At 40.4% G+C, this 27,643-nt stretch overlaps 1 protein-coding gene across 1 annotated transcript in view; it reads right to left on the bottom strand.

Annotated features, from left to right (window-relative positions):
* Window positions 1-286: 286 nt before the first annotated feature.
* NOX3 (NADPH oxidase 3) overlaps window positions 287-27,643 on the bottom strand; it is a gene marked incomplete at its 5' end in the record, with an annotated part of 69,393 nt that continues 42,036 nt past the window's right edge. Inside the window, 4 exons of the mRNA XM_082729439.1 lie at window positions 287-979; window positions 2,572-2,722; window positions 13,018-13,142; window positions 17,366-17,512. Of these exons, the coding sequence (XP_082585565.1) occupies window positions 2,596-2,722; window positions 13,018-13,142; window positions 17,366-17,512 (399 nt within the window). The 3' untranslated portion in view covers window positions 287-979; window positions 2,572-2,595. The remainder of the gene's footprint in view (window positions 980-2,571; window positions 2,723-13,017; window positions 13,143-17,365; window positions 17,513-27,643) is intronic.

Below are 27,643 nucleotides of genomic sequence, written 5' to 3'. Positions count from 1 at the left end.
TCTTGGAATTGTGCCCCATGTAGGACTTTCCTGCTCAGCAGGGGTCTGCTTTTGCCTCTCCTTCCTGCTCGAGCTCTCTCTCTCTAACGTAAATAGATTTTTAAAAAATGCAGCAAGATCAGTTTTTTTTTAAGACTTTATTTTTTAAAGAACACTTTTAGGTTTCCACAAAATTGAGAGAAACATAGAAAGACTGAAATCTGTTCTTTTTAAAAAAGGAAATCTGTTTTTAAGAACAAGTATTCTATAATTTATTAGACAAAAATCCAATGGCTTAAAAGTGCATTTATTTTCAAATAGGGAATTAAAACTAATAATTGAATACAACTGAGGAAAACTTGTTAATACATTTAATTTTCCTGTTAAAGATTAGCTATATACATTGCAGAAAGTTCTTATAAAAGCTGAATCAAACTTAAGTGGGGAAATGAATACACAGAAAGACTGTATATATTAGAATTAGTAGAGTTTGAGTGATATCTATCAAACGATACTTAAAGATACGAAGAAATTCCAATTCAGAAAAGTAGAAATAATTTTAGAGACATGAGGGAATATGCCCACATTTTTTCCTAGTGTGTATTTTAAAATAGACCCTAGAAATCATAGAGTCAAAATTAATATCCGAGGATAAAGTAAAAGAAATGATCAATTTATAATTCAGAAATCTCTGAAAGAGCTTAAGTGGCTGCTGACTTTGTAAAAACAAATCATGTCAGACAATTTAATCCTCTTTCATGGCATAATTATGGTCTACAAAGATAAAAAGCATTTGTAAAACATAATCTATTTTAACTTCAAGAAATGTTTTTATTCTGTTGCATATGTCATGTTAGTTATAAGCTAAGAGAGTATGATGTTGTGTACGATTCTCAATGGCTAGTTATCATCAACTTATTCCCGACTGGGAACTCATTTTAACAGGTGGTTGCAAGAATTCATGGTGGAGATCTCTGGATTCAATAATTTGGTTGAAAACCTAAACAAAAGATTTGAGATATTAAATCTATGAATATTATGAAGCTAAATACTAGTATTATTATCTGGGGCTGAACTTCAGAACAATATTGAAATATTAGAAAGAAAAATTCCAAAAGATCGATCAATACTATTTGAGAAAACTATAAGATGTAGGAAATACCTTAGGAACATTCTGGGGATCAAGTGGTTGATGGTAAAAGAAAAAAAGATGGAGTCAATGGGAGTATAAAATTATAAAAAAATTCCCATTGTATTTGTGGGGCACAAGTTGAGTTGGGGTATAAGTGTCGAGTTGATCGTAGATCAAAATGTGATTGTGGGGCCCCTGGTTGGCTCAGTTGGTAGAGCATGTAACTCGATCTTGGGTTGTGAGTTCAAGTCTCACAATGAGTGTGGAGCTTATGAAAAAAAAGAAAAAGAAAATAAAATGTGGTAGTAATAAGAAATATGCATTAAAAAAGAGTAAGAAAAAAAATGTGAAAGAAAGAGATTATCTGTATTGAAAAACATGGCACACAATATCTAAAAAATCACTTTTCTCCCCAATACTAGTCATGCATCTATGAGAACATTATGTCTTATTTTATTTTTTAAAAATATTATTATTTATTTATTTGATAGAGAGAGAGATCACAAGTAGGCAGAGCAGCAGGCAGAGAGAGGGGGAAGCAGGCTCCCCACTGAGCAGAGAGCCCGAAGCAGGGCTTGACCCCAGGACCCTGAGATCATGACCTGAGCTGAAGGTAGAGGCTTAACACACTGAGCTACCCAGGCACCCCATTATGTCTCATTTTAGTCCACACATTTTAAAAGGATGTGAAGAAATGGAAATGGATTTGAAGAAGAGCAACAAAAACGATTGAAGATCTAGAATATATACCCTAGGCTGAAAGGTTAAGAATCTAGTGTTGTTTGGACTAGAAAAGAGAGATGTAAGAGATGATTTTATCACCTTCAAGATATAAAGGATTTTTGTGGAAGATAACCCCCATTGGTGATTTCTCAGGTCTACAGAGGATGAAAAGAAAGAACAAAGGAGCTTAAGTTTAAGCAGAAAAGATCAGGTTTGGCTAGGAAGCAGATGTCTCTGCCATGAGGGTGATGAAATTTGAAATGACTTCTAAAGGAGACTCTGAGCCAGGCAGCCATATCAGTCTCCATGTTGGATGCAACGTTGAGCGCAAAAACAAGTTTGAGAAAAATGATGTCTATCAGGGGTCAGCAAAGTACTTCCTGCAGGCCAAATCTGGGCCACCATCTGATTTTTGGATAGCCCATGAGCTAAGAATGACTTGAACATTTTTAAATCTTTAGGAACAAATCAAAAGAATGTTCCATGACAAAATTACATGAAGTATGATTTCAATGTCCATAAATAAAGTTTTATTGGCACACAGCCATGCCCATACCTTAACGTATTTATTGTTTGTGGCCACTTTGATGGTAGTAATAAGAGTAAATTAAAGCAGTAGAGTAGAGTAGTTGTGACTGAGATCATATGGTCCATGGAACCTAAAATAATTATTCTGTGGCCCTTTACAGGAAACGTTTCCTGACTGCTGACCTACATGATTGTAGCCACTTATATACCACATGGGATTTTTTCTCCAAGGTTTAGAAGCTTTCTTTGTTGTAGTAAAAATGGACCCCCATGGGGTCAGCTGAGGAATATAAGCGGCACATCCTTTGAAGCATCTTTGAGAGAGCTTTGGGTCCACAGAAGAACACACCAATGCTGCTGCTGCAGAAGGATAAGACAAGGAAAGAATGTGTTACACAGGAGCAAGGCTAGCCAGAAACCAAGACAGAGTCATAAATTAGTGAGGTGGTTGGAGTTGTGACTTGACTTATTTTTCTCTACTCACTTCCTTTTCCTTAGATTCTCTCTCCTACTCTCATTGTTATGCTCCCATACAGGTTCCCAGAATTTTGTTAGATCCTAAAACACACAGGCAGGTGGAGCCTAGGAGATCAGGGGTGGCAGGGCTGTGATGACTGGGGAGGGAGTTTCAATGACAGGTGATAGCACTTGGATTTCTGGTCCATCCAAGTGGACATGACCCTGATTCATGTCCTCCTGGATTGGTGACTAGAATGTGAGGTTCCTGCTCTGCTTTACTCATCACTATTCCAGGGGCTGGAATAGTGCTTGGCACACAGCAAAAACAAAACAAAACAAAACAAAAAAACAAAATAAAAACCCCACATTTGTTGATGGAAAGAATAAATGGTTCCGTTGATTATTATCTGCACGATCTGGGGGAGGATCTTAATCTCCACATGTGCAACAAGAGACTAATGACTCCATTATATGTTTTATTGGTGCAAAATGAGATAATGCACTCAAAAAGGTTTAAAAAGAGTTATTATTAATATCTTGTTCAGCCCTGCTTTTTTATAGATAATAAAATTTATACTAAAGTGATAGCAGCTTTGTTTATTTTTTCTGTTGGAATGCCTTTGGTTTTCAAAGAAGGCCAAAAAGAAGAATTGGAAAGAGAAAGACATCACTGAAAGTGGAGTCACGCGAAAGCTGTCATCTCTAGTCAGAGGGTTTCAGAAAATTGTGTGGAAGAGGTATTGTTGCATATAGTGACTGTCTCCCGGTGGCTCAGACCCCCTGGGACCACAACTGCCAGCTCTTGTATATACAAAAAGACACTGGTGCAAGGATGCAGGTTGTCTCTGGAAGTCTGGTACAGCCAGTCTCTACAGGGACTTACGGACTCTACTTCCCTTGTCTTGCAATGTTCTATTCCTTATAACATTTTCCCAATCTCTGCCACAAGTGAGTGAGTTCGTCTGGTCTAGAGCATAAGCTCTCCTAATTGGTTGTGCATAAAATCACATAGGCAGATTGTTAAAACCTAGATTCCCAGGCTTGAATCCAAGGAATGCATTTTTTAGCAAGGCCCCCAGACGATACTGAAGCACATGGTCCTATGAGCCATACTTTGAGAAACACCGTCTTGGAAAAATTTGGGGGACTCTAGGACTGGTCCATCCAGCATCTCTGCTCCTTGATAGCTGGCTGTAGTTGGGAAGTTCTTCTATAGCCTCGTTCTTCTTAGCCTATATGTTAACATGGTTCTCTGCCATGTATCCAATCCGCATTTTAATTATGTGTTCCAGGCCCATAATAACCATGGTAAAAATTGATGGTTCAATTATATTCCAAACTCTAGCTTCAAAGGAACTTATCAAGTAGACTCATTCGCAAATGACAATATATTTAAAATATATAAGTACTCTTTTTGAAGCTATTATTTGCATGGCGAAATTTGAGAAAGTGCCTTTTTAGAAAGTATTTTCCACGAAAAAATATGAGTTTATGATTTAATGAAGCAACTTTAAGGTGTTTATAGAAATAGAAGATGCTGATTAAGAATGCGGTGGGTTTCACCACTCTTGCTGAGGAGTTTTGGGTACGTTTATTATCTCCTCAAAGCCCCCCATTTCCTTGTCTATGAAACGGGGTGCATTATAGGGCTCCTAGAATCTCTGACAGGATTTGCCAGGACATTGCAGGTACAGCCTTCTGTCCCGTGCTCGGTGCACGGCGAGCCTCAGTAGCAGCCTACACGCTGACCCACAGGATGTCTGTCTGCTCCACGGAGCTGAGCAGAAGCTGTGACGTGGGCTGTTAACACAACAATGATTACAGCCCCCTGGGACCAGCATCCCAGCACTGGGTTGTTGGAATTCTGAAGTGAAACATTTTGAGTGATAGATGGGTTGGGCAAAACCCTTCCCAGAGAAGAGCTGCAGCTTGGCTTTGTGTCTAAGGCCCAGAGGTATCCCTGCATCCGTGTTCAAAGATGCCCTTATGGGTGGTGATATTTTTCCATTCGCGTAGGTGTCACCAAAGAGATTGCCCACTGGCCCATTCCCAACAGGCTCGAGTTGCCCTTTCGTTTGCAGTCGTAGTGACTGTTGGCAGGTCCTGAGGATGCCTTTTGATGCTCTGCCTTTAAGACTCCATTTCAAAGGGTTCTGACTGCTAGCGGCCAGGTGAACCACTGGTGTCCCCAGCCGTTCACAGCAACCCTGCCTCTTTTGAAGTTGTGGCTATTCCGCTGCACAACGAAGTACACACTTTGTTGTATTCATGCAACTGTCATGATTATGCGGGCACCAAAAAGTCTCACAAAGGCCATTCATTTTCTACCTTCACTAGCACCTGTGCCTTCCTGTCCCCGCACAGGGCAGCCGATCGCTTGCCTTGCTTGCCCTCCTCAGCATTTGTGGTTTCAAGTGTGGAGATTTCTTGTCACGAATGCATACTGTGTGACTCACAGAGCCGAGAATCTGCACAGAGTCGGTAAGGCACAGATGCGACAGCATTTTTTTTTTTTTTCTTTTTATGAGGCAATGGACAAGTGCAACAGAACCCTAATGGGGTTGGTAGAGAAAAAAAATTCTTCTATAAAGTTTAATTACCCACGATTGCTTAGAATTAAAAAAAAGATTCCCTGTAAAAGAAGTATAAAAACACAAGGCATTATTCTCCGGTTTACAGCCTACAAGCTGCAGAGCTTGCACATGAATGAGGACTTGGATCTAGGACAACATTAACGGCATCGATCAGTCTGGGCTGCTGACTTTGATGAGAAAAGGACAAATTTTACATGAAACCATGCAAAGATGGTTTTAATATTAACAGTATTATTTTTAACTCTGATAAACAATAGAGAGAATCCTCTTATTCCCCTATTTATTTGCTAAGTAGCTATTGTGCTCTTTTCTGTGGGGTTGATGCGTTTTTTTTCAAAACGGTTCAGCAATGCTGTGCATGAAAGGCATCCAAAATGTCACCCACCAGGAGATTTCCGCTCAGCAGATATATGAGAGAGAGGGGTGTGCCCGGGAGTAATCCCACCATCTTGCTGGATTCCCAGGTTCTGCTGCCTTGAGCCCTTCTCTCTTTAAATTGTATGTTTGTTTTTATGTGTTGGCTTTTATGCTTGGTAAGTTATAACCCTGTAGGGGCAGACCCTAAACCCCATTTAAAAAAAATCAAATTACTTTATACCCTGAGTGCATTCTGCAAATAAAATCGATAAAGAGAAGCTTCCCATGAATTTATGGAGGCTTAGAAAGAAGACAAGGAGGGCTACGAACTTTGTATCAGACAGTGGACACTACTTCTGGTTAATCTTTCCTAGAGAATGTTTTTCATTAGAAATTCCTCCAAATGATTCATTGTATAATTATATTTTGTACAACACCTTCTTCTCACAACCACAGATGATAATTGCGTTGGCCAGCTTTTTTTTTTTTTTTTAACCCATCTCCCAGTTGATTTGTAGCAGTTTGCTCTGTGACTTTTCTCTGCATCCTAATTACTCAGTGGTTCCTTAGGAGCTACAAACATTCCTAACAGTGCTTCCTCACCACTGAGAATTAACTTGCTATTCCCACCAACTCCATTTTCTTTGGGAAGACTTAGGAATCTGATCCCAGCTTCCATATCCATCTCATGGTCCCTTCACTTGCTGATGCTGCCCACTGTGCTTAGATTCATGGGGCACAGACAAAGTTCCTGCTTTTCAAGATGGTCATGGTCCAATAGAAAATGAAACAAGAGAGAAAGAGAAGTAGGTGACTTGAAGCATTAGATGCCAGGGAATGGTAGGGCCATTTTTCTGCTCATCTTCTCTCCATCCTCTCTCAGATAAAACATATTTCTTCATCCAGAAATATGCTAATACAGTTGCCATATCTAATAATTTTCTAGGTTATACCATCAAAGACACTTAGCAAAATAATGACAAATCCACTTGTGCTCACCAACCTCCCTAATCTTTGCTACCACAATTAGAATAAAGCCAGTAATTTTCACGGAATCTTCACCTGACTCTAAATGGAGAGCTGGATGTCCTCTGGTGGAAAGGCACTATTGAAATATGCTGACCATATCCCAGTCATAAGTTAATGATGGCTTTATTTTTCTCCCAAAGTTATAATTTATCATGTGTGGGATTTCCACTTGGGTCTGTCTCTTTTGGTATTCTGAACGCTTCCCTCTTGTAACGAATGTTAAGACTATCCTATTAGATAGAGGCCCTGTGTGCTATCATCAGAATGTGAATTTGTCAAAAATATCATTTAAAAACATTTGCACATATGCATGTACAAATGAGAATTGGAGAGTGTGCACACAAGCAAATGTGGTTCCAGATGGACACATTTACTCAATTTAGTATAAAGGTATTTTTACATTTCTGAAAACAATGGGTGGTCTAAAATATATTCCTGCAATATGGAATAGAATTTCCCAATCATATGGTAAGTCGGCACCTTTCTTCATCATTGGGTTGGATTAAACAGTTCTAACAAATGGTGGTACTCTTCTGAAGTCTTTAGTTGTTCTTTCGAGATAAGAGAAACACTTCTACCCATGTTGTGAAGAAATGGCCAACTCTTCCAAGTTTTTATGGTTATTAATTACATAAAGTTTTAGATATACACAGCATAAGGAAGTTATTAGCACATAAGTCAAGAGTGGCAAATTATAAATACGTGGTGAAACATAAGATCAAAGACCGAAGTCCTATGGAAAATCATTTTACTCAATTAATTAAGAACAATCGATCCACAGATTCAGTCAGTTGAGTATATGCACAATGTGTGTCTATCCAAAGAGTAGCTCGATGTGACAAAGGTACATATTTTTTTCATTCTGTGTACCTTCTTGGAAATGATCCCTGATTTTCTGATTATCTTGTGAAAGCTTGCGAACAGGTTGAGACTCCTTACAAAAAATGAAATACAGCTTCTGTTTTTGGGAAGGATACACATTTCTATAGATTAGGAAGACATGACTCTCAGTGCCTGTAATTAACCTATCATATTTTAGTTGGGAGAATGGTTTTCATTGTTTTGTGTTTGAGGTACTTTTCTGGGCTTGTCCAACATAAGCAACGTACAGCGAATGTCACATGCCTGTGATTTGGGGCCAATCAAAGGCTTACTTTCTATATATTCACTCACTAGTCAGTGATCTTCTTTTAAAACTAGAGCTGTGTTTTGTAATATAGCTGATAAATTACAAAAATTAATTGCAAAATAAAAACAATAGAGTACACTTTCCCATTTTTCTACTTTCAGTCTTTGATCTCTTTTTAATTTTTTCCTCCCCTTTCTTATTTGTATTCATTTTGATGCCCATCAATTTGTTTCTCTATTACTGTTATTTTTGCAATTTTCTGGTTCCTTTGGAGCTTGCACTATTCTCTTTGATCTGCTTCCCTTCAAGCTTTATTTTTGGTGCTATTTTTCATGTTCTGTAAAAAAAATATTTTTGCCCCTCTTCCCTTTATTCTTTTAACTCCTTCTTCTTAGAACAAGAACAAACTCCAGCTTTGAGTGAACAGGTAAATGTTTTTAAAAGAGTAAGCCCTAAGAATCCTTGGCTTCGTGCTGATGAATAGAAATGGTTGAGAGCGTACTTCAAAGGCCCTCAAGAACAAAGAACCTTTTCTGAGGCCACTAACAAATCCACCAATTCTTTCTGACCCATCTTTGCCAAAAGATATGAGCTAATGACAGGAAAGACCTATCTTGTAAGAATAGCCAAGTAGGCTTGGGAACAAACATATCCTTGACATAATTAAGGAAAAACATACTGTTTATCTCTTTAATAACCATCTTGAGGAAAATTAATGTTACTTTGTCCTTTGTGCGGAACAATAATTGGATTGTGTGTTTCATTTATATCTGGACAAAGGCCAGGATATTGAAATACTTCTCAAAATTAGATTTTCTTGTTTAAAAATTAGATTTTATTGGCATTCTCTTTCTGAGATTTCTTCATTAAAAGCTTCATTAAACATAAATCTTCTTTTACACAGCAGAAAACAGAATTATTTTAAGGAGGTCATTTTAAAAGTCTTTTGGAAGGGGGTGGTGCTAAGCTCTCTACTGGTGACTTGTCTTACCAAAAATCGGGCATTCCAGGGAAGAAATGATCATTGATCTTTGCATACATGTATCTTAACATTAATTTCATTGATAGTTGGAGCTATATAACAAGTTATATTCCATTGTCTAAGGCCGTTACAAATGAGCTTTTTTTAAAATTTGGGGGCTTGGAAGTATGCTGTAGAGGATTGATTTGGTGACAAGCTTAGGGGGTGTCTTTAACTTTGGGGGAGATGAAGTCATCCATCAGGAAGAGTTTACATAGTTAAAGTGCTGAAAAGCTCAATTGGGTTTTAAGTACATTTACATACTAAATTTTGATTACAGCTTCTGAACAGGAATGAGCACACTCTTCACAAGGGCAACAAGAAAAGTGACAACTCTGTGGTTTTCCTGCCTTCAAACTGTTTCCTACTCCTCATTCTGGGCATGCTTGGACACACACTTCCAAGCCACTACCCAATACGACGGCTCGGGCAGTGTTAATGCAAACTCAGCTCTGCTCTTGGTCTCCTGGTGCTGTTTCTGGCTCACAGCTTTCCGAGGAAAGGATCATTAAATGGTTTGGTTTAAAAGGCCTTCCCCACTGGACCACAAACTTCACGTGTAACAGAAATAAACAAATATAATGTGATTTGTCAATAAGGTGCAATTCTTAACAAAAAATGGTCTTACCTATAAGAACTCAAAGTAAAGATGTATGTGTCCCTGTCAAAAGCCTGCAAGTGGGAACATTCACGCTATAACTGAAAACTAAGTGTGAAAACATTAATCAGATGAGTAGTTTTTCTTTTTTTCCCCAAAAGAAGAAATACCAACAAAGAAAACCTTAGCCGTGGTTGTAACATATGAGCTTGTAATATTTTGTTAGTTCTCCATCCACCATCTTTTTAAGGAACTCACCAATAAAATGATGCAGCCTTTGCCCCTGGATAAGTACTCCATGGGTAGGAGATGAAGATTGGTGACTTCAGGGTTCAGAGAAGGCTAGGTGTCTAGGAGTCGGGACTGGATGTTGAACAGGTAGCACAAGGGAACCAGATTTTGAGGCTCTGGTAGTTGGATGGGTTCAAAGCACCACATTTAGAGAGAAGATGGGACACTGGAACTGGATTCTAGGCCAAGAATCAGCAAGAAACGAGGCAAGAAACAAAGTGGTGTCAGCAGGTTTCAGAAATGGTGCTTGGAGAGTCCCAAGGCCACTTGCCATGGGCTGGTCTGGCTCTCATAGGTCATCTGAGCCTGAGCTGAGCCTGGGGATGGAAGTAACAGCACAGTTGGTCCACTCCCTCTCTCCCTTATCCCTGAAGTTAAAGGTTATGCTTTACTTGGCCTCTCTCGTTGGAAATTCTTTACTCTCAGGACAATTCAAGGTCAAGAGAAGGTTTCCACTGCTTCCAACGAATTCATTCCTGAGCTGATGCAGGCACGGTGTGCTCAGGAATCCAGAACCTCTGCAGTGAGTGCTCTCGGTTTGGGTCTGGGGGTTCTCAGGCAGGCAGCCACACAGCACAGGGCATACAGGGTTGGCTGGGGGTCTCACAGGGCTGGAACTGCACAGGTTATAAAGCTTGGACTTGTCCACTCCTTCCACATGCCCCTCCTCACCATACCTCCTTCAAACAGCTGGTCTAAGGAGGTCTCAAAAATTTAGTGACGAGGAATAAAAAAGAAAGTGGAATAGTTCTAGCACAAAAACAGTACTAGAAAAATGGAGGAAAAGGGCAGCCAAACTGACCAAAAGATGATTAATATTCACCAGAAGAGTATCCCATAGGGCAAAAGCATGCAAGGGAATGATGGAAGGTTTCAGGGTGCAAGGACCCTGATGAGAGTCCACAAAGCAGCAGCACCAGAACTTCTGGGAGTGATGGGAACAGGGAATTAGAAAGACCCTAGTAAATTTTAATTTGCTTGTAGTGGTTCAATACTGATAAGGTGGACAGAAGAGAAAAGAAATTTCAGAAGAAAAGATGTAAGTGACATGATTAATCTGATAGCTAGAAGTAATTTATATTAAACTCTGTGACCTGAAAACAGAGAGTATGTTTCCTTTCCTCCAGATATGGTGGTCCTTTGAACTTCTGTCCATCCGAATTGGCTTGTCTATCTCGTCCAGTTTCCTCGTTCTAATACAGTTCACATCTAACATCTCCCAGGTGTACATCTCCAGCCTGAATTCCTCTGACTCCTGACTCATATTTACCTGCTTGCTTGACACCTCTGCTTGAATGTATAATAGGCATCGCAATAAACACGTCAAAAAACCGAATTCTTGATATCCTGTGCCTGCTCCTCTTAGTCATCTCCAAATTAACAAGCATAAGTCCATTCTAGCTTGGGTCATGCCAGACTCCCATCTAATCCATCAACAAGCCATGTCAGCTCTGCCTTCACAAAACACTGGCATCCAGTTGCCTCTCAGCACCTGCACTGCTCCTAATCCAAGCCAGAACACTGTTCACCTCTTCTGGGCCTCTCCACTTCTGTCCTAGGGCACTTATAATTTATTCTCTCACTACAGCCAGAGGTAATCTCATTAAATATAAGACAGATCATGTCACTTTTATGCTTAAACCTTTGAGTTTGAGTGGCTTCCTCTCTCAGAATAAAATCCAAAGCCTTAGAATGGTCTGTAACTGTCCCCTAAGTTATCTATCCTATATGCCTTCTGCCACTCTTCCTCTTACCCAATCTGTTCCAACCTCACTGGCCTCCTGGATCATGCAAGGAACAGTGTCTGCTGTCTCAGGATCTTGGCACATGCTGTTCTTCTGCTCTTTCCAGTTATCTATGTGGCATACTTCCTCATTTCCTTGGCCTTTCCTCAAATATGGAAACTATTCTTTAAATAAGGACAATATTAGAACCTACCAACTTTTAAAAGCCATAGGTGATGGGGATTCAAAACAGAGACAGAGTTAGGGGACATAGAATAAGAGTGATAATTATTGGCATTAGTGCTTTGCACTTGACCAAGTTATGCATTTTTTGCATTATGAAAACAACACTGTGGCCACAAGGTATCATTCATGTTTTACAATAGGGCCCCCAATCTCAAACTACCTTGTCTAGGGTCACATAGCCAGTAACTTCTAGGATTAGAAAGCACAGCCTTCACTCCTGTCTTGTGGTCCCAGAACAAATGCTCTTCCTCCTCTACATCAAAGTTTATTATATCATGATAATGATATAATAGCAAGTGATATAATAATAGTAATAATAATGATAACAACAGCAGCTAATCTTTACGAATTCAAAGCACTGTTTTAAGCACTTTCCATGTTTTCACAACAGTTAGTCCTAACAGAAGCCTGGGAGGGGCGCACTGTGATTTAAAGTGCAGCTTACAGAGATCGAGACTAAGTCAGTGGCAGGGTACATAACCTGTCCAAAGCAAGCAGGTAGTTATGGTGGAACCAGGATTTACACCCAAGCACTTAGGCTCCAGATCCTGGGTCTTTAACCGCCACATTAAGTCTCTGCTTGGTCTTAGAGCACTTTTCTTGTGCTTTGCTGAACATGCTAGATACCGTTTACAGTTGGGCATAAGTGAATTCTCCACTTGGGTAAGTTGCGATCAACTGTATTCACTGAACATTTCTTCAAGACCTAGGTAGTTTAAGAAATACCATCTTGGGAACCTGGGTGGCTCAGTGGGTTAAGCCAATGCCTTCGGCTCGGGTCATGATCTCAGGGTCCTGGGATCGAGTCCTGCATCGGGCTCTCTGCTCAGCAGGGAGCCTGCTTCCTCCTCTCTCTCTGCCTGCCTCTCTGCCTACTTGTGATCTCTCTCTGTCAAATAAATAAATACAAAATCTTAAAAAAAAAAAAAGAAATACCATCTTAAAAAAAAAAAAAAAGGAGATACCATCTTCGATTGAATTTAAGTGTGAAACATTTCAGCACAACTGCTAATTGTCAGATGTTGAAATCCAGTTAAGCAGAGGTCTGTGGTTTCTGGAAAACTCCATGACCACCCTTTCTAAGGTTATTTTCTCCCTGAACAAGGTGCCCCCTACTACAAACTGAGGAGATCATGCCCTAGACTTTTCCACCTCAGCACCAACCTCCAGGGAGGCTCTCACAGGCAGAGGGAAGAGAGCGCCTTACCCGGGGTGAGCATAGGCCATCTGTCGGAACTCGTTGTTCCAGTTAGGTCTTCCGTAGAACGTTTTCTGCTTTAATCCCGTGATCACATCGGTACTTTCATCCCAGTGTAAAGCAATGTGAACAGCCTAAAATAAAAATGGTGACATATTTAGAAAAAAAACACCAGGAAACTCCTTCTCCATAAAAGATCAAATAATTATGTTCATTTGTAGCTTGAATACTCAAAAAAATCTCTCATGTGGCTAGAGATGGTTATCCTTAGTATCAGAAATCACTGATTTTGCATTCTGGGATAGACATCCCATCTCATTTATCTTTGTATTCCACCTTGGGCACTACGGAAACAAAGGGTTTGATGTACACCTGGGTAAGGTACAATAACGTGAACCTGGGAGGAATTTTCTTGATTCCTGATGAGCATAGTACCGTAAGTATGGTTAAGGGAAAGGAAGCCTCTGTCCCCATTCACTTAGTATTAAACCTTAGGGATTTGAGAAGGGCACTGCCAGATTAGAATGATAGGAACCATTCAGGAAGCAGCTGGATCTTATAATCCGTTCTGCCTAGTGGGTTGAAACAATCTGAAGTGTACTGTCCAGGTTCTAGTGCTGGGAGGAGGCAGAGTCTGACAGACAGACTCTTGTGGCCAAGCACAGAGAGGGGCAGGGTTGGAGCTCCATGACCAACCATTTGCCTTCAAATTATCTAAGAGTGCATAGGCATCAGGTAAGTAGTGGTCAATAAATGACAGCCTAGGGCATAGCACTGCCTCCTGATGATATTTCAAGTTGCTGAATCCTTGTAGCTACTTTCCTTCTTACCTCCTGGGATTTGTGTCTTCTGTGCACACCTCCTTGACACCCCACACTTTTTGGTGCTCCATTTGCTCATGTCCTCTGACTCCTCCTGCTCCTGAGCAATTTGGCTAATAACCCTGCTGGGCCAACCGTTACCCCAGGTGAGACCCCCAACAGACCAGTCAGTGATGGTGGACAGTGGTGGAGTTGCAGAAGCCTGGGCTGCAGGAAGTTGCCGGCAGGCAGGCCTGATCCCAGGTGACAGGGATCCTTTTGGAATGGAGTTTGGGAGTAGGGGACTCCAGGAGAGGGAGCAACAGTAAGAGGATGGCAGGATCCTCTTCTGGGGCAGGTTTATCAAGACAGAGAAGGAAGCATGAAGTAGGAGACAAGAGCTCAGGAATAGGAAGTCAGGTGGTAGTTGAGGATTGAGCCTTGAAAAGTGGTAGAAGCTGTTATCAGAACTGGAAGTCAAGGTCAGACTTGTGTCAGTCTCCAGATTAGAGCAGCCCTCTTGCAGCCCCACAGCACCTCTTGCTTAACAGTAGGATTGGCTGGGGCCATACAGTCTGCTGGTTTCAGCTGTGGGCAAAGAAGAAGGCAGAGGCAGCCAATTTACTTTTGACTTAGTGCCAAACCTAATGACCAGCGCAGGCCTATTCTCCTTGGTTTCTCCGCCAATCACATGGCTGAACATTGCTTCTCCTTAATTTTTTATGCATTATAAAATCCTGTTTCTTCTACTTCTTTCTCTGACTCTTCATTCCAGGACAAAATGTCAGATTTGTTTTCCTATGATCTTCTCCTGTCTCACAACGCAGCTGCTTTCCCAGTCTCCAGTCCCTTTTGGGCTATTACTCCCCATTTTCATGGTTCCAATGAGCATCATCTACAAAGATGACTACCAACTTTCTCCCTCTGCCCTCATCTTCCTGCCCAAGTAGAATCCTGGCAGCATATTTTGAACTCCCCAAGCATATTTTTACATATATTTTTTTTTCTGTTTCTTCAAATTGATCATCATAGCTCAAATGAAACTTCAAGTAAAGTGTGATTCAACTTCCTTCCACATACAACTATTGAGCAATTCCTAAATGCAGGCAGGGTACTACGGGTGAGCAGTACAAAAAGAAAGAGAGAAGGCCTCTGCTTGGTGAGGAACTGGTCATCAAGCCTACGTGCACAATGTCAATGACATAAGTCAGACCAGAATCCTTCTTTACTAGATATGGAAAGAAAGTGCTCTTGGAGGACGAGACAAATTACCCCACAGAAGCCCCAAGTACTTTTGACTAAGAGAATTGGGGATGGCCAGGTCTTTGAAGAACCATTCCATGTCTAGACAGTGGGGAGGACAAAGGATGTTAAGTGGCTGTCAGGGAGAGGGAACAGAGAGGGAAGACATGGAGGATGCGAACACAAGGCTTGTCTGGTAGCTCTTGAACAAGAGGGGTATGAGGAAACACAACAGAATGAGTTGGTTACGGTCAGTCAGGAAGGGCCTTAAAGTCCTTGAGAAGAAGTTCGGGCATTATTTAATAGAAAAAAAGGGCCCTTTTCTACTTATGTTAGTGGTACTGTCAAACTACCCATCAGTGATATTCAAACATTTGGAATTCTATTCGTTCCATATTTCTCAGCCCAGTGTTCAATTAATCTCCAAACCCTGTTGATTTGCCCTTCATAATACCTTTTCCATCTGTCCCTTCTGTTCTTGTCATTCTGCCACGTTGAGATTATTGAATTCAGTTTAACAATTGGCTATTTCTAAAGCAGCCTTTTGATTCCTCGCTGACAGAACGCACCAATTATTTTTTCCTGGAATTTGAGCATCTAAAGAGTTTCAACATGTCACGACAAAAATTTAAATACACGTCTATTTTAATTTATTTCTATTGTTAAAGAAGTCTACCATAAAGCATACTTTGAGAAGGGGCAGAGATATGATGGGGCAGAGTTGTATTGTCATGAAATCAAACAAGGCCTCAGGTCTCAAAACTCCCAAATGACTGGGAATTCAGAGATGGGCACAAGGAAGAGCAAGTACAGTACTTGAAAGCAAACAAACAAACAAACAAACAAAACAAACAAAGGCTGTATTTGTACTTCATCCAATGGATCATTAGTCAAAAATCCTGTTTGAATAAGGGAAATGTTTGTTTGGAAAACATACTTAACACTATTTTATTCATTAAGATGTTTTAAGCCTCCTTCCGAAGGAACCTGTACTTCCCAAAGGAAATTATCCCAAAGGAATACATATTTAAGACCAATGGCAAATAAGACCCTAAAAGTTCATTTAGCTACTGAATTTTAAGCTAAGTCTTACCCAAAAGTACAGAGTCAAATTTCAGCTATGTCCTGTAAGCCTGTGTGTGTGTGTGTGTGTGTGTGTGTGTTTCTGAGAGGCAGGGAGAGAGCAGGAGTAACCATACTCAGGAACACTTTCATTTGTGAATTTGGTGATTAATGCAAATCTTGGCTCAGACTATACTTTCCTTAAAGTAAATATCAAGAGGATCAATGTACATTTCATAAATCTAGTGATCACTTCATTGTTAGCTTCCATATTTGAGGAGTTAAATAAGATTTATTTATTTATTTAAAAAAAGATTTTATGTATTTATTTGACAGACAGAGATCACAAGTAGGCAGAGAGGCAGGCAGAGATAGAGAGGCAGGATAGATAGAGAGGAGAAATCTCTGCTCAGCAGGGAGCCTGATGCAGGGCTCGATCTCAGGACTCTGGGATCATGACCTGAGCCGAAGGCAGAGACTTTAAGCCACTGAGCTACCCAGGCGCCCCAAGGAGTTAAATAAGATTTAAATCTTAGTCGTTATCATTCACTATTGTCAACCCTGAAATTCTACCCTAGTGCAATATTTTGATATACATTATTTTTGGTAAACGCAACCTTACTATTTCACTGATACAATATGGTGCAGAACATGTGCCACAACAGACGATCCGCTTGATCTTGGGTGAATGAACATATGTGCACACACTTTCAAGAATGTCTTAAGAGAAAGAAGTCTCTAGATAAATCATGTATTCATAATGATTGTTTTCTGTAGATGCTCATATACTTCTTAACACAAAATGTCGAATGTAAACACTTGGGTGTTTTTTTCTGCTAGCTCTGAATAGCTCAAAGCATAGAATTAGAACCAATCAGGAGCCAAACAAAACAATACATCTGCTTGGGAATATTCACTGGATGTCACCAAAATGACAAATGCAACTTTAAGTGACCTAATTGTTCTCGGATTTCCATGCTTAGGATTGTCTTCCTTCCATTAACCACTTCTTTCCCAATCTTCTTTCCTATTCCTCAACAAGTTAACTGTCAATTTTCTTTTTATTGCTATGATTTGAATAGCTCTTTCTAACCTGGTTTATTTTACTCTTCTTTTCTTTTTAAGAACATGCAAATAATTCTTTCATGCCACCAGATAACTATAGAGCTCATTATTGACACTGTTCCTCTGCTTTTTGCTCCATCATTAGATGACTTCTGTAATACTGATTATTCTAAGAGTTTTATCAATACCTGATTTTCATCCCAGCCAGTAAGAAATATATGATAACTCAGAAAATGAGCTTTCCCCTGCTCACTCATAAATGTTTCCAGCGAGAGTAAGAGATCAGCAAACCACTCAAAAGCCTTCGGATCCCGGCAAATCCAGTAGAAATACACCTGTCAAGAGAGAAGACAAGAGAACGGATTTGTCCCTCTTTTCATAATGTGCTGATAATCACAGACTACTTTATCTCCATTAAATTATTTGAGCTCAAATGGGCACTTCTGCAAAATGACATGCTTCTCTCTGCCAGGGAACAGTCACACTGTGATTTCTTTTGAAAAATTTCACATTGTGTTTGAAAAAGTCCAGAGTGAATTCAGAGTCAGGAGTCTGTGGGTTGTTGCCAGTTTCACTGGATGAGGATCAATTCACCACATTCCTGGCTGTGCTTCTTTTGAACGAGGTTAATAATCATAACTAACTGTGCCTTTCACAGCTCCCAAAGGGGGATAAACCATTAGACCAACCCCCTTCATCTTTACTCATGACCTAAGCTTGGGATTTGAACTCTCTTCTCCAGAGACCCGAAAGGCTTGTGCACTAATCCACTTCACCATCACGGCTTTTGACTTTCGAAGGGTGGAGATTATGGCAATTGCTGAACCAAGACACACAGGCCAGAAGTTTCCCTCCGCCAGACATGTCAGTGTCCAATAAGTCTGGCGGGTGTTGGTTATGGTTGTGTGTCAACTACTGTAATGAAATTATGTCTAAGAACATTTTTTTTTTTTTAACTTTCTGTGTTTAGCAAACGGCATGTGACAAGAAGTAGTCTGGGTTTGCTGAAATAAAGGCTTAGTTTTTGTGCTTTGAGTTTTAGGTAATTGTATCTAGAAGAAACCACAGGAGAAAGATCTGTTAATTCTCCTGATTTTTCTCACACTCCTATTCCTTTCTGCTTACTACTCTTTCCTGCACCCCTTCCACAAAGAGACTTCTCTATTGCTTAACAAGATTTACCACAGGGCTGGCCTTGACCTCCAATGGGAAATATCTCCTCCAATGGACGGTGAATACTCCTGCCTCCCCTCTCCACCGGCCAGCCTGCAAGCTCACAATCATGATGAAAGTTATATTTGAGATTTAATTAAAGATCAAGTTCATGAGGAGAAAAAATTCACAGAATATGTTTCAAGGTAAACATCTTGCCTATTTTCTCCAGGTTTGTACAGGAGTTTATAATATTAATAGTCATTAAGAGCAAAAGCAAGTGAGGATAAGACCTTTTCTCTTAAGAAAACAGATAAACATAGGGGAAGGGGGGAAAAATAGAGGGAAGCAAACCACAAGGGACTCTTAACTCCAGAGAACAAACAGAGTTCCTGGAAGTGGGGGAGTGGTGGATGTGCTAAATGGGTAAAGGGCATTAAGGAGGGCCCTTGTTGTGTTGAGCACTTGGTGTTGTATTAAGTGATGAATCACTAAATTCTATTCCTGAAATCAATATTATACCATATGTAAACTAACTAGAATTTAAATAAAAATTTGGAGAAAAAAGGAATTAGAGCCCAATATTTGTTGGACAGCTATGACTCAGAAGGCACTTTCAATACTACTCCCAGCTCAAATGATAATCACCAAGTGTGTTAACCCCCAAAAGGAGTGTCTTTCTCTTTGAAGTCATACATCTGAGCTAATGATTGCTTCCACTGAAGGCCCCATGGGCCCCCACAAGTACAGTGATTGTGTTCACCCACTCATTGACTCAGCAAACACTTACTCTATGAGTAAGCATAGTGCTTACTCTATGTCAAGACACTGTTCTCCTCTCCAGAACTTCAAGAGCAAACAGAAGAGGCAAAAATCTGCTGATCTCCTAGAGACTGCATGTGGAGGGAGAAGGAAGATGGTAATGAGTAAAACATAGAGTACGTCAGTACTATGGAGAAACACAGAGCAGGTTGGAAAGGGCTGTAATCCTGAGTCAAGTGGTCAAGGGATGGAAACATTTAAGCAAAGACAAAAGGAAGCAGAGGAATCATGGTTAGGGCAGGAGACTTACAGAAGGAGTGGGATCTCTGGGGAAGACTCAGGGGGCCAGTGTGGCTGAAGTTGTGAAGGAGGGGAGGGCAGTAAGAGATGAGGTCTGATGGGAAGGCTGGGAGGTATGGACATGGCGTTTGGGGCCATCTTGACTTCTACTCTAAGTGAGCTGGGAAAGCACTTCATGGTGTTGAGCAGGGGAGCGACAGGGTCTGAGGAAGGATCAGGAGGAAGAGTCCCTGGGAGACTGGAGGCCAGAAGGCTGACTTGATAACCAATGTTGGTGATTAGCACCGCTCTCTCCTTGCTTTTCACTCTGCATCATGCCTAATCTAAATTATTCTTTGAAAACCTGAGCCCTCCCTTTGACTTGCTGTGCTCCCGGTGGACACAGAAAATCTATTGACTGAATTTAATACCATTCTTACCGATGCACCTCCCCTTCCTTCCTGCTCTCGGTAGTTGTTTTACCTAGAAACATGGATGGTGGCATTTGGATGAGAACAAACATCATTGATCTATTTTCTTTTATTTCCACTCCTTAAGAGATGTGCTTCAGATACATTCATATAGGAACAATACCCCACTTACTTTTTAGAAAACTTGTCAATTTCAGATCTAGTCTCAATCATCCTTCCTTGAAAAATGCCCACATCTCAGCTTCCTGCTCACATTGACCCTGCTCCTTTCAAATAGAAATCATGCCTGTCCTTGCTTTCTTGTGGCTTAGCAGTGTGTCAGCCTTCTTAGGGCTTGCCAAGCCTTTTATACTTTTTACTTCCTTGTAATGGCTTTGTGTGTTTTTCCCTCTGTAATTGACTTAGAGGTGACACTGGGCAGCTTTGGTGCAAGAGGCAATGAAGGAACACTGAATAGGCTCAGAAGTGCTTCAGGCAGAAAAAGAAGAAAAGAGGCTTTGAACAGAGAAAGAGCCTATTTACTTTGACTCTCTTTCATCCTAACGGTGAGGGACACTCACTGTGAAGGGACAGGGCAGTTCCACTTCCGCATTTCGTCCAGTAGGAAAGACCTGGTCACCGGTAGAACAAATATCCCAGACAACAGGCTACACCTCTGTGATCTGCCCAACACTCGTCCCTCCTCGGTGTCCAAAAATAAAAAGCCCCAAATCAGTTACCTATCTAAAGCTTGGCTTCCAGAATTCTGTAGCTGATATCAGAGGCCCTAAATAACTTAAGGTTACTTGAATAAGTTTGGTTTAACAGAAAGCCATCTTCCTTCAAGAGATGAAAGTTCTGAACTTTCATTGGAACAAAGTTACTGCTTCTAACAGGACTCATCCCACATGTTTTTGTAGATCTAATGGAGTCCCAGATGTTTCAGGAGATGACTCCAGGAGTGGACAATGGTTTAGGGAGCACCGTGTGCGTGTGGCCTGTTTCAGGCCTTCGGGTCACATGTTTCCTGGTGTGGACCACCCGTCCTAAACTCAGCCACCTCCACTTCGGAGGGCCTGGGTGTGAGCCACACACAGTGCTCTGTTCTCTGACAGCCTCCTCCTCCTCATGTTCCTTACAGCTCTAAGAATTCTGCAGACCTGCCCATAGACAAGGTCAAGGAGATCTGAGGCCAGAAGGAAATGAGCCTGTGCTACTTTTTGAGAAATAATTTCAGAAAATGAAGTAAGAAAAGCTACTCATCTATTTTACTAGCAGAATCCACAGATGTTCCCTGTCTCATGGCCTGGATAGTCGTCCCCAAACACAGTACAGCGTGTGTTTCTTTGATCCCAAATCCATTTCCTGAGAATGGAATGGGGGTAAAAAATTATTTATTTATATAACTATTTATTTATGGCCTAAAATCTCTCCAAAGAAGGAAACTATACATGAGGACACAGTTTTCTGACGCTGTGTGGCAGAGTAATTAAACATTGTGAGCCCTTGAGTCCTCTAAACTGTCTTAGACTCCCACCTTCACCATCTACAAGCTGGGTAACTGGGGGACGTTTTTTTCTTTTAACTTGAACCTAGATCACTGCATATATAAACAAACAAAGAAAATAACCCTCCAGAGCAAGCAACCTGTGAGTGAGAATGAAAAGTATGGTTCATGGGAGCATTTGGCACAAGGTCTGACACAGGCATTAAGTGCTCAGAGCTGTTAGTTTTGAATGCTGCTCTCCTCACTGTCGTTTGGAGGAGCTTACAGAACGAATACACACGTTTACATTAGAGACAGCAGCGGGAATCTTTGACTTACTTGGGGGTCTGTGTTCCCACTGGGCACTTGTGAATTATAGAGGTGGTGATCACTGAGAAGAGGTAAAGCCCAACTTTATCTCCAGCACCAGTTTGGGAACCTTAACATCAATAAGGATGTGTTCCCACCTGAGGAACCCCTTCACTAGCAAAGCACACTCCACGCTATGTGTGTGCTATACAAGATGCAGTTTATGGGGTGCCAAGGTTAACCCTGACCTTGACCAATGCCTCCACCCAGGAGAAGGCCAATGGAGTTGCACTGTGACCTTGCCTTCTTCTGGTCAGTGCCTTCTGTTCCCCACTGTTATGAACTGAGTATTTGTATCATCTCCAAATTTATATGTTGAAACCCAATGTGATGGCATTGGGAGGTGGGCCTTTGAGAGGTGGTTAGATTTAGATGAGGTCATGAGAACAGGGCCTCCAATGATGGGATTAGTGTCCTTCTGAGAATAAAAAGAGACCAGAGCTCTTTCTGTCTCTGTCACATGAGGAAGGACACAGCGAGAAGGTGCCCATCTGCAAGCCAGAAAGAGAGGCTTCATCAAAACCCAACAATGCTGGCTCCCTGATCTCAGACCTCCAGCCTCAAGAACTGTGAAAAATAAACATTTGTTGTGTAAACCACCCAGTCTATAGTATTTCTGTTATAGCAGCCTGAACTATATGCTGTACGCTAAGATATCCATGCTGTACAAAACTGACAGAACTGACAGAAAGAAGTAGGGTAATGGAGACTTCCCCTGATAGAATCGTGACCATTTTCCAAAAAAAAAAAAAAAAAAAAAAAAAAAAAGAATTTTTCTCTCCAAAAAGATAAAGACTGTGACTGATTAGAAAACATAAATGAATGCTTATTATCCTCAATAAATGGTAGCTATTATCATCCTGGTTTTTATTTTTTTGTTGTTGTTGTGAAGGTCTTCCTGGATGGATAAAAGGGCAAATAAATTTTGAAGCCACTATTCCTTCTTATTGAGAAACTTCTTTAATGTGGCTTCCCTGTCCCATTTTAAGGAAATATAATTATAAAATAATTTTTCTGGTTAACCATTGTAAGACTGAGACCAGTCTTTGTCAGTCATTTTTAGTCTCTAAGACTTCTTCTTTAGAAGACTTGTATAGTGAATTATTTCACGGCTATATTACTGCTTGGCCCAATGAGGGAGGACTGACCTTGTTGGTGCCTCAGTTTGTTCTAATTATAGTTAGTAAAACTTCATGGGCAACCAAAATGTTCATTAATAATAAAATCATTACATCAAGAGGGGGGATAACCATACTTTGGAATACTCTGAAGATACCAAATAAAATGGAGTCAGTCAGTAGGAATTGACACCGAAGGTGCTCTAAGCCATATTATAAAGCGCAATGAAAACAAATCAAAGTGCATGTTTCTCTCTCTCTTTCCCGACCCACATCTCCAGGTATATGCGTATGGGCGCAAAAGCATGGAGAAAGAATGGAATGAGACATCTTCCATTGCTTAATGGAGAGCAAAGTGGTGGTGGTGGTTCGTTTGGGGAGGAAGGCTAAGGAAGGGAGACCTTTGACTATTTTATTTTTTATTTGAGTCTTTTACAAGGACATTATGGTCTTGCATGGCTTGTGTGGTTAATAAACCAGAGTATTAAAACTATTAATATTGGTCACCTCCCCACAGGGCAATAGTGAGGCCTGAATTCTTTTGAGGGGTTTAGTGAAAGATGGGGGTGCACAGGTGTCTTCTGGAGGGGCATATGTGGCCTCGTGTTCTCCAGTTCAATTTATTACAACACTGTCAGTGGTTAGCAGAGATGATCAATTCCAGGAGTAGCCAGAGCTCCAGTGTGAGGGAAAGGGAAAACAAATAATTTCTCAAACTAAACAGATTAAATTAAGTGCATTTTTCATTCATTAGAAAAGAGAGCAGGCCCTCTTTTGTTTTATTAATATATTTAAGTAGAGTATGGATTTTTGCCTTTCTTGGCCTCTTTGCCTTGTTCCCACTGGCCTGAGCTGTCTTTTTATTTGAATTATCTGTTTATTATATTAGGTTAAGGACCCAAGGCCATCTTGCATGGGACACACTATAAATACCCATTATCATGGTTATGTATTATTGGGGTGATGAAGGAAGACAATTTATGGAGAAATGAGATTATCTTGGTTTTTCTATAATCTATCTTATTATAGTCTGAAGATTACATATGCAGTTAGGAAAAGGAACCAAATCTTCTAGTTGGCTGTTCTCTCCAGCCTGTCTACACGGCTGTGATATTTGGGGATCTAAAATGTATAAGCCAGTATATTTATGCCTGCCATTCCCTCCTCCCCATTTGCACACACTTATTTCATTCATCATTTTGACAGTTTGCACAAGCAAACTGTCCTAATTTTTTTTCAAGAGCTCTTTTCACAAATTGAGTGTGATATGGAATTAATCATCCCGTTAGACAGATGTTGGAGGTTGTTCATTGCTATGGGGCATTTGCACCCCCAGCGATCAGTGTCCTTTGAATTGCATCATAGAGACTCCTCAACCACTCACACCCCTTTCCCTCATCCTTCAGGAGTGAGCGACGGGTGCTCCTCTGCCTCCAAGTAAGCGAAGTTTGGCTTGTGTACTTGTGTTGAAAATACCCCTTTCACATATTACAGCTCCCCCCCCCCCCATAAGCCATCATTCTACTTATTTTTACTTTGTCCTCTTGGGAAATTTCCTCCTAAGCACTTCTCCCCCTCCTCCCCGCCATCTTTAAAAATAAAAGATAGTTAGGAAGAAATTTTAAACACCAGATTCAAATAGAAAGTGCTACACATGATCCTAGAGAAGCAGCAAGCATCCTATTGGCTATTCTCCTGCATTTTACTTAGAAGTGTTCTAGAATAACATGGCAGAGGAGAAGGGTAAGGAGATGTAGTTCGCAATGGTAGCAACCAAGAAATCTTTGCAGTTTTGTCTTTTTTTTTTTTAAATTGTGGACTTGCAACATCAGGTTTGTATGTAAAAAATGTATTCCTTTATGCGAACTGGTCTTGCATGGAGGGAGAAAATCCCACCTGGTTGCAGTTAACCCTTCGGGCTTAAATTTCCAGCTCTGAACCCCTATGCTGCATTTCCCCCCTTGTCTGTTACAGAAGAGAACAATCTGAAAACTATAGCCCAGATCCATAATTGTGAGGACTTGTTGGATGAATATGTATTGCTGTGCTCTCCTGGACTTTAAAAATTATATAGATGCTGACAGTTTCATGGAAAGAGTATTTACATCTCAAATACATGTAGGCGGTCCTGACAAATATTAGTTACATAAGCCTAATGATAGCTGTAGTCAAATAAAGACAATGTGCCTTTAAAACAGAAAAACTTCTTAAACTTTTTCTCCCGCACGCAGACTCTAACCAGGTGGTCTTAACCGAAATTTTCAGCATAAACTCTCAACAGCATGAAATCTCACTTTTTGCATAAAAAGGCTGGAAAGTGGAAATTAGAAACACATGCTCCCTGTGACTCAGTAGCTAACCAACGAGATGACTTTGGACAAATCACTTCGCAGTCTAAGTACAGAGGCTGACATTCCGGGTCATATGCAAAGCTGGAAGGTTAAGACCCCTCAAATTATTTTGTGATTCTAAGCTTTTAGCTTTCTTTCTTCTATATAGCATTATTCTGACCTTTCAGTGGAATATTGACTCAATATTGTCCCCAATTTCTGCAAGTTATAAAAACATTGGTTTTTAAATTTCCAATTCTTTGGGTTTTTTGGGGGGCGATAGAGATCAATGTCCCAGTTTTATAGTTTGGTGGTAACTGCTTAACCCTCCCACTTGAAATAGCCTGAGAAACCTCATGAACAGAGCCCAGAAGTAACAATGAAACAGTGAAGGAGGAGGTGATATCAGATCTTGTGGGTTCCTATATGGGCTTTACAATTTCGTGGGTTCTTACAAGAATTTTTCCTATTTGTAGTAAAATAATTGGAACATATTCTTTGAATTATAAAATTACTGAACAAATAGTCTTTTTGGTTAAATAAAAGATGAATTAAACTTAGTAATCTAGCATTTTATAAAAAAATTACATGGAAGCCATTTGTTCATTTTGGCATGTGGACATTTATTCACTCATTGATTTATTCAAAAATTGCAACGTGTGCCTATTTATGAGTGTGTGTGTGTGTGTGTGTGTGTGTATCTCATTATAAAGATACGCAAAGAAGCCATATGAGGGGAAATGGGTTCCTTTGTGAACATGACATCAAGGCACACTGATAACAGTTATTGAGAGAAAGTTGAGGTGGTATCAATCTGGTGTGAGGAGAGGGAAAGGCTTATCATGTCAGTATCAAAAGGTCTGGAACATAGTAGGTGCTCAGTAGATATTCACAGAGTGAATACGTGAATGAAAGTGAGACAACAATCCATCAGGTGTGAAATGTAATGTGACCTTTAGTGTTGGGACAACCATGAAGCAAGAAACTACCTCTGCAGATAGGTTTTACGTGGCAGACAGTGAGAGGAAAGAAAATGCTTAGGGGATTGAGAAATCATCATAAACTGTAACAAAGCATTGCCGGGAGGGGGGATCTGAATAAACAGAAGAGTAGCTGTTGTGCCGGTATTGGACCATAGACTGAATGTCTGTGTCCCCCAAAATTCGTATTTTGAAATTCAATCCCTGACGCAATACTACTCGGAAGTGGGATATGTGGGAGGTGATTTGTGCATACAGGAGGAACACTCATGAATGGGATTAGTGCCCTTGTAAAAAAGACTCCAGACTTCTAAACCCATGTATCTACTTTTTCTTCATTGAGTTGCCAACAGTGAGTCAACAAATTTGACTCTTGATGACCAAAAACAAAAACAAAACAAAACAAAACAAATCCCACCCTCCAAACCAAAACTACTAAGAGCTACCTCACCTCTTTCTGCTCTGGAAAGTTAGAGCCGGGAGACTGTCACTTGTCAACCAGGAAGCAGGCTCTCATCAGACACCAAGTCAGCCAGTCCATTGATCTTGGACTTCCCAGCATTGCAACTGTGAGAAATCCTGTTTCTGCTGTTTATAAGGGACCCAAGTCTATGGTATTGTGCTAAAGCAGCCCAAACAGACTAAGACACTTTGTTGAACTTATCGTGGTATAGAGGAAGTAGGATGAGTCAACATTCGAGGAGTGGATTCGAACTCTTGTCCTACGATTTATTGGCCAGCTGTGTTTTGAGTTCCTCAGTAATAAACTGAGGATGTTACTTATCCCAAAGAACAATTACGATAATTTGATACTACGATGCTACCATTCCTATGAGCTTTGTAATCAGATTTAGTTTTCTCATCTGTAAATGGGAATAAAAATGGTGAGTTCCTTAAAAAGATGGTGTTAGATAGTATGTATAAAATGCCTCACATCCTGCCTGCTAGTCAAGGCTTGATGAATCTAAGCTATTAGTAGCAGGAGTACTAGTGATCTATCTACATCTTTGGCAGCTCTAATGAACTTTTATATCATTTTATACACATTTACATTACATTATTTACACATCATATTATTGATTTGTCCTCTTTGGTATTAAAACTCCCTGTTAGATATGGACTCTTCTTTCTCTGTTGTGCAGCTCAGAGAGGTGACCTGAGTCGCTCAAGATGATGCTTCTAGAGAGGGTAGAATCAGGCTGAGACGGATCCTCTGGCCAGGGATCCCTCAGTCTGCCTACAATACAATGGTGGCAGTCATATCTGCCATATGTTTGTTATATCATGGAAAGAGCCAGATGGATCTAAGTTTGAATTCTCATTCTGCCTTTTATTACCCATGTATTTTTAGGGCAGTCACTTTGGTTTGTTAAGTTTCAGGGGCTTTTTTTGTGTGTGTGAAAAGCAGGCTTGCTATTGTCTACTATATAAGGTTGTTGGGAGTTATAACAATCAAACGAGAAAATGTATGTCAAGCACCTGTCAGTTGGAAACTCACGAAATGATAGCTGATTTTTCTCTTATTTCTTAGTTGGAAGAGCCCCAACTTTAGAGATCTGGTATTGCCCCCAGTGTTTCAA

This window comes from Mustela nivalis (assembly GCF_964662115.1).
Source record: "Mustela nivalis genome assembly, chromosome: 5".
NCBI classification, from domain to species: Eukaryota; Metazoa; Chordata; class Mammalia; order Carnivora; family Mustelidae; genus Mustela; species Mustela nivalis.
The sequence above is the reverse complement of the archived record's forward strand: the minus strand, read 5'-3'. Positions and strand labels throughout refer to the sequence as shown.